This window comes from Onychomys torridus, chromosome X, assembly GCF_903995425.1.
Source record: "Onychomys torridus chromosome X, mOncTor1.1, whole genome shotgun sequence".
Taxonomy (NCBI): Eukaryota; Metazoa; Chordata; class Mammalia; order Rodentia; family Cricetidae; genus Onychomys; species Onychomys torridus.
Window position 1 is genome coordinate 18,180,850 of NC_050466.1, and position 7,023 is coordinate 18,187,872.

At 43.1% G+C, this 7,023-nt stretch overlaps 1 protein-coding gene across 1 annotated transcript; it reads right to left on the reverse strand.

Moving 5' to 3' along the window:
• Window positions 1–1,040: 1,040 nt before the first annotated feature.
• On the reverse strand, window positions 1,041–6,320 carry LOC118574023 (rhox homeobox family member 2B-like). Its single transcript, XM_036174619.1, has 4 exons — window positions 6,254–6,320; window positions 5,673–6,084; window positions 4,165–4,210; window positions 1,041–1,091 (listed from the first exon to the last, which is right to left on the reverse strand). The coding sequence occupies exons 1-4, from the start codon at window positions 6,318–6,320 to the stop codon at window positions 1,041–1,043; spliced, it is 576 nt and encodes a 191-aa protein (XP_036030512.1).
• Window positions 6,321–7,023: the final 703 nt, after the last annotated feature.

A 7,023-nucleotide genomic window follows, 5' to 3' on the forward strand; every position in this document is an offset into this window, starting at 1 on the left:
AAAGTCACATCTGCATTGTCTATTTAAATGACATTTCTTTGGTAACTTAGACCTGAGCCATCTTAGAAGACGCTTGAAACATATGTTGAGAATTCAGCTCTTTTTTTTTTTTGTTTTTGGTTTTTTTCGAGACAGGGTTTCTCTGTGTAGCTTTATGCCTTTCCTGGAACTCATTTTGTAGACCAGGCTGGCCTCGAACTCACAGAGATCCGCCTTCCTCTGCCTCTCGAGTGCTGGGATTAAAAGCATGTGCCACCAATGCCCATCCGAGAATTCAGCTCTTTATTGTAAACACAAGGGCTGAGTAGCTAAGGGTGTAATATCAGAATATTGTTGGCAGCAACACCTAAGACCTCTGACAGAATTAGCTGTTGGCCCATGCCACTTATGGCCACAGATGTTTCGCACAGAAAGGGAGGGTAGGGAAAATAATTGGGAGGAGTCTAGTTACCATTTCATTGCCTGGGCATGGTGAACTCTGTGGGTGCTCTCTTACAAAGTTTCAGTCAGAGTCCAGGGCTGGAATGAAATCCAAGTATGGGTGACAGGGATCATCTACATTGGGAAAAAGCTTTGTTTCTTCCTAGGGTCTTGCTTTGTCTTTCTTGTATACAGATTTGTGGTCCTCTATGGTAAGAGTGAGGTGAGGACAGTATGAAAGGTGACAAAAAAGAATATGTGTGTAAGTGTGACCCTACTATGGAACTTGGAAAGTATCTGTAATATACAGAGCTTACTGACTGTGAATTAGAGGTGTTACCTCCTGGAAAGAGACCTTGACACTCTGTTTAAATGACATTTTCTTGATTACTTAGACATGTATCTTAATAATCTCAGAAGACACACAAAACACACATGTTGGAAATTCACCTCTTTATTGCAAATATAAACACTAATGAAATCAACATGTAGTACCAAGGTTTTGGCGGCAGCCAAAATCTCATGTGCATCTGCCTCCTGAGCAAGGGTGGCTCTCCAAGGCTCCTCCACAATCTCCAGAGAAAGATGTTCTGGGAAGCAGGAGGAGAACTTCTGAGTGCTTATAGCCTCTTATATCTCCTGTATTGTTCTCTCCTCTTAAAAAACCATCTCTACAATGAGTGAGAAAAAGGGACAGGTTCAGTGTAGTAAACTTTTAGGACCACAATTGAAGTACTTAAAAACAATCAGCAGGAATCTCCAGAATTAGATCATCTACTAATAAAGATACACGGACTTTGTTCTTTCCTAGTTGTAGTAACCAAGTATTTTCCAACTGGATTTAGGTTGTACTCTACACTGTAGCTGAAAAATTTCCTGTGTTCTGGCCTGCTGACAGCTGGGACAAAACCTCTCCCATTAGCATCCCCAAGTAAACACAAAGAGGCTTATATTAATTATAGCTGCATGGCCATGGCTCAAGCTTTTTGCTAGCTAGCTCTTATATCTTAAATTAGCCCATAACTATTAATCTGTGTATCACCACATGTTCCGTGGCTTTACCTGCATCCCATTACATGTTGCTCCTTGGGCAGCTCCCTGGTGTCTCCCCTGCTCTGCCCTTCTCCTTCCTCCTCTCTAGTTAGAATGTCCTGCCTAATCCTATTCTTCCTCAAGGTTGGCCAAATAGCTTTATTTATCAACTAATCAGAGCAACACATATTCACAGCATACAGAATGACATCACCCATTAATTTTCCTTGATTATGATAAAAGATTTGAAACCTTAGACTCACAAATATAGGATAGATATTATATCTTCTTTAATTTTGCCAAATACAAATAGACTAGATATTATAATTCTTGCTTGATAACTGTTTTGTTATATGCAATTTTACTATGTTAAAGTTAAAACCTTCCTTTTGAATACAAAGAAAACGGGAAATATGGGTGATGTCATTCTGTATGCTGTGTATATGTGTTGCTCTGACTGGTTAATAAATAAAGCTGTTTGGCTACTGGTGAGGCTGAATAGGGTTATGTGGGACATTTTAACTAGAGAGGAGGAAGGAGAAGGGCAGAACATGGGAGATGCTACTAGCCACCACCAGAAGAAGCAAGATATAAAAGTAGGGTAAGCCATGAGCCACGTGGCAAAGTATAGATTTATAGAAATGGGTTAATTTAAGATATAAGAACTAGATAACAAGAGGCCTGCCATGGCCATAGTTTAAAAATAATATAAGCCTGCATGTGTTTATTTGGGTCCGAGCAGCTGAGGGACTGGTGAGTAAGAGAGATTTGTCCTGACCGCATGCCAGGCAGGACACAGGAAAACTTTCAGCTACACCACACTTTGAAACTCATACCTGTCACCATTATTAAGGCCAAGGACCTGTGGCTAGACAGATCATAGGTCCTAGGGGAGAACATATTACTATTCCACTGCTAGAATACTATTAAAGTGACTCCTAATGGCTTATTGCTTTATCCATATGTTAGTGAATTTCTCAGCCCTCATTAGAGAAACTTCTATTTTCAGTAGATGATGATTAACACAGAGACCTACAACTAGCTAAGGCACAGAAAATAAGAGATTGAGGGTTGGGGATTTAGCTCAGTGGTAGAGCACTTGCCTAGCAAGGCCCTGGGTTTGATCCTCAGCTCAAAAAGAGAGAGAGAGAGAGAGAGAGAGAGAGAGAGAGAGAGAGAGAGAGAGAGATATTGAAGAATTCTCAGCCAGGCGGTGGTGGCGCACGCCTTTAATCCCAGCACTCAGGAGGCAGAGGCAGGTGGATCTCTGTGAGTTCGAGGCCAGCCTGGCCTACAAAGTGAGTTCCAGGAAAGGCGCAAAGCTACACAGAGAAACCCTGTCTCAGAAAACCAAAAAAAAAAAAAAATTCTCATCCCCAAATGGAACATATATAACACATTTTTTTCCTCAAAGCTTGGATACTATTTTGAGAGAGAGGGCAGAAAGAGTGTAAGAGCCAGAGGCTGTGCATGACCCTAAGGAAAAAGTGTTTTCTTGGAACATCAGGATATATATATGAATGATTATTTGGGCAGCACAAATTAGCTTGAATGGGTTATAAAAAGTGGATACACAAAGTTGTGTGGATGGGGTGGGGAAGAGTTGGGGGAGAATGAATATGATCGAAACATGTAGGAAATTTTCAAAGAACTAATAAAGAAAATTAAAAAAACCAGTAGGATTAGATATTTTGACTAGATACTTTCTCCATTTCCCTAAGCTAAGTTTGCATTAGTTATATGAGTTCAGCCTGTGAATTATTAGCAATCCCTCCTGTAAGGATAGAATTTATGATTAGTTTTTACTATTAGTGTCATGGACACCCCTAGCTACACTGATTTGAATAATTCATATGTCACAACCACATTATGATTCACCAGAGAAATGCGTTCTACAGAACACCAGCCTTGCCCGGGCCAGGCAGTGGTGGTGCACTCCTTTAATCCCAGCACTCGGGAGGCAGAGACAGGTGGATCTCTGTGAGTTTGATGCCAGTCTGGTCTACAGAGTGAGTTCCAGGACAGTGAGGGCTTCACAGAGAAACCCTGTCTCGAACACCAAAACCAAAAAAAAAAAAAAAAAAAAAAGAATATCAAGTCTTAGAGTGTATGCATATATATCCTACTTACTGTGTATAATTAATACAATATACATTATGTATACATATTTTCTAAGCTAAAATGCATACATTAATAATTTAGCCACAAGATACATGTATGTGTAGTGTGTGTACACTAAAGTAGTGAAAATAGCTTAGCATATTCTCTGTTCCTTAGGAAGTTATGTGTCTACTGCAATTGAGCCATTCCAGATTGGTAGGTCTTTCTTTTTCCATTTTCTACCCACCAGGACCACAAATCTCAAAAGCCATTTTGAGTGGTCTGGAATGATGCTTTAGTGGTTAATTCTTGCTGGTCTTGTAGACGATTTGAGTTTAGTTCCTAGAACCCATTTGTGCTGCTCATAAATATCTGTAACTGACTCCTCTGCTTAGACCCCACTTCCTTATCTCTCATCCTGCACAAGACAACTCCAAATAGATCAAAGCCCTCGACATAAGACCTGATACCCTTTAAATATTTAAAAAGTCATTTTGAAACATGGAAAATTGAAAAAGCAACACAATTTGACCCAGAGAACCAACAGGACCTACAGTTAAAGTAAGTTCTAGAATGGCTGTCCTACCAAATGGCTTTTCTGTGCTTACTGACCTGCAGTCTGGCTTCAGTCACACCCATGCTTGTTGCCAGACGTGCTCTGTGGTAAAAATGGAAGACATTCAGTATTTTGAACTATGGACATGTGGAATTAAATATGAGAAGGATATTTTATATTTGTTTCAAAATGTTTGTCTCATTCTCTACCTTCTCTGATATTCACTTTGATAATTTTGAGACTTTTAGAACGAATTATTTTATTACCAAACTACCATTAATAACTATGCAAACCAAAGCACGTCTCTAATAAGCAATTTGAAAACCACTAATGTAGACAGTAAAAACCTCAGAAGAAGTGCTCTTAACACTAGGTATAGTCATCCAGGAAACTTAACTCAAACAAATCAACAACAAAAACTAAAACCAACACAAAACAAGGCAAAAACTACCAAAGAAATGTAGACAGAGAAAATCTGTGGGAAGCATTTTGTTAGGCTAGAAGGAGGCTCAAATAAAGAAGCTTAATCAAAGCATCCAATAATTTTTAATATTCAAATAATATGTATCAGAAAAAAGAAATATCACACTTATTTCTTTTATTTGTTTTCTTAATGTGTGCATGTGTGGAGGTCAGAGGACAGCGTGCAGGAATCTTCTTCTTTCATGTGTATCCTCAGAATGGAACTCAGGTTCTCATGCTTGGTGGCAAATGCCTTTACCTGCTAAGCCATCTTGCCAGTCTAGGTAAAGAAATATTAAAAATCACACCAAACACAAGATGAATGTTATAAAATCTCACAACACTAGCCACACAGACCTGAATTCCAAGCACAATTGGAAGCTGAGGCTTCCTGCAAGTTCCAGGGCAGCCTTGCTACAGAGTGAGGTCCTGTATCTGAAAGCCAGAAGAGGTCACCCCCCCCAACACACACACACACACACACACACACACACACACACACACACACACCCACACACCTCTGCCCCTGTCAGAAAAAAGTATGGTGGAATATACCTTCAATCCCAAATGGCTTAATGGAGACAGGGCTGGCCTGGAACTCATTAAAGAACTGAGATAACTTTGAACTTCTGATCTACCCGCCTCCAATTCCCAAGTAATGAGATTACAGACCTGTACCCCCCTACTCAGCCTGGTTTGTTTTTAGTTTTTTAAAAAATGTTTTAAAGATAGCCTCCCTGTCTGTAGCTGAGGCTGACATGGCACTCACCATGGCACTCAGCATTGTAGCAAGACGGCTGGAGGAAAAGGTGCTTGCCTGCATGCCTGAGTTCAATACCGGGGCCACACATGATGGATGAAGAGAAACAACTCTCAGAAGTTGTCATCTGTCCTCCACATGCACAATGTTGCGAACATGCACACACAAGTGCAACACACACATACACACACAAAAGGAGGGCTTAAATAAAAGAAATTAAAGCATTACTTTTAAAAATACAATAAAAAAGGGACAAGAGGGGAACCCAGAGGTGCTGAAAGTTCTTCCTGTACTACTTCATTCCCCCACTAAACAGAAGACCAAGTTAGGCAATGTACTCACGCTTCTGCGGCGCTGATGTATTGAGTGCGCTGGAAAATGCTCTCTAGCTCTTGGAGCTGCACCAGGGTGAATCTGTGGTGGTGACGGGGGCGGTATCCAGGAACCAGCATTCTCACGGGATGAACACAGGACCACTGCATTGGCACGGGCGGCACACCCTCGTTGTCTCCCATGCCCTCGTGAACCAGCTCCTGAGGTAGCTGCTCATTCTCCCGGGCACCGCCACTGGCGCCCTCTTGGTTCCCGTCATCCGCGAGGCCTGCAGCATCAGCAGCAGAGGGGCCTTCTCCACTTAATTCTCCGGCTCCTTCCCCTTCTGCCGCCGCTGCGGCTTCCCGTCCAGGCTGGCCTTGTCCACTCGCTTCCTCATTTCTCCCCTCTCCGTCCGGCAAGACCATGGGTGCCTTCGCACCTAGAAGAGGGGAAACAGAAAGATTGGGTGACAGGGCCCAGCGTGGTCGAAGTCGCTATGGCGCCAGGGAAGGCGAAGCCGGCAGTGCGCAGGGCCCATCCGGTCACCTCTGAAGGCCATTTCTCCCCTCACGGACATCACCAACCCACTGTTCCTAGCACACACTGACCACTCCAGTTTTCCTCGTCCTCGTCAGGTCCCACATGAAGCAGGTAGTCGACGTTTTGACGCTTCATGTTCTGAACACCGTCGGAGCCGCTTGCGGCTCGCTGTCCTTAAGGCCGCTGAAGAAGATTCTGAGGTGGAGCCCTCTACCGTCCCGGAAGTAAGGCCTCTCAACCAGTAAGGCCTAGCTTCTGGTACCAGGGCCCCATGGTTTATATTAGCATGTATCCAATACTGGGCGTGCTGTCCTGGCTTCCAGGTAACCTCCTGTTTCTATGGACTGAGCCTCTGAGGTGCAAAATTGAGGGCAGTTTGGAGCTTCAGTGAGCTGGATGCGTTTGCAGGGAAGGCATGGCTCCTGGGCAAGTGGAGTATAAAAGGGCCCTTCCGAGTTGTAACTTTATGCATCTTTTCGCCCTGGTGAATTATCTTCCTAGGGAACTCATGATGGTCAACTACAGGAACTGATTTGCTGGCAGTAAGAAGAGATTCCTCCAGTAGCTCTGGAGGCCTTGTGGAAATGTGTGGAGCATATCTCTTGGTCTAGTATTCCACACTGGGTCCCTGGTACTTGGCAAAGAACGGATATTAACCTAATGTGTTTAACTGGGAGGTTCTTCTTTGGAATTTCACAGAAAATGAAGTTAGATCCTGTCATGCTTCCATGCTCTGCCTTTCCAGCAGCTGGGCAGGGTTGCAGGGCCTGCTCGCTGTTCAGCAGGCAGATCAGAGGGCTCATCTTCACCAGGGCTACTGGGGAGGAGTTTAGTAGTA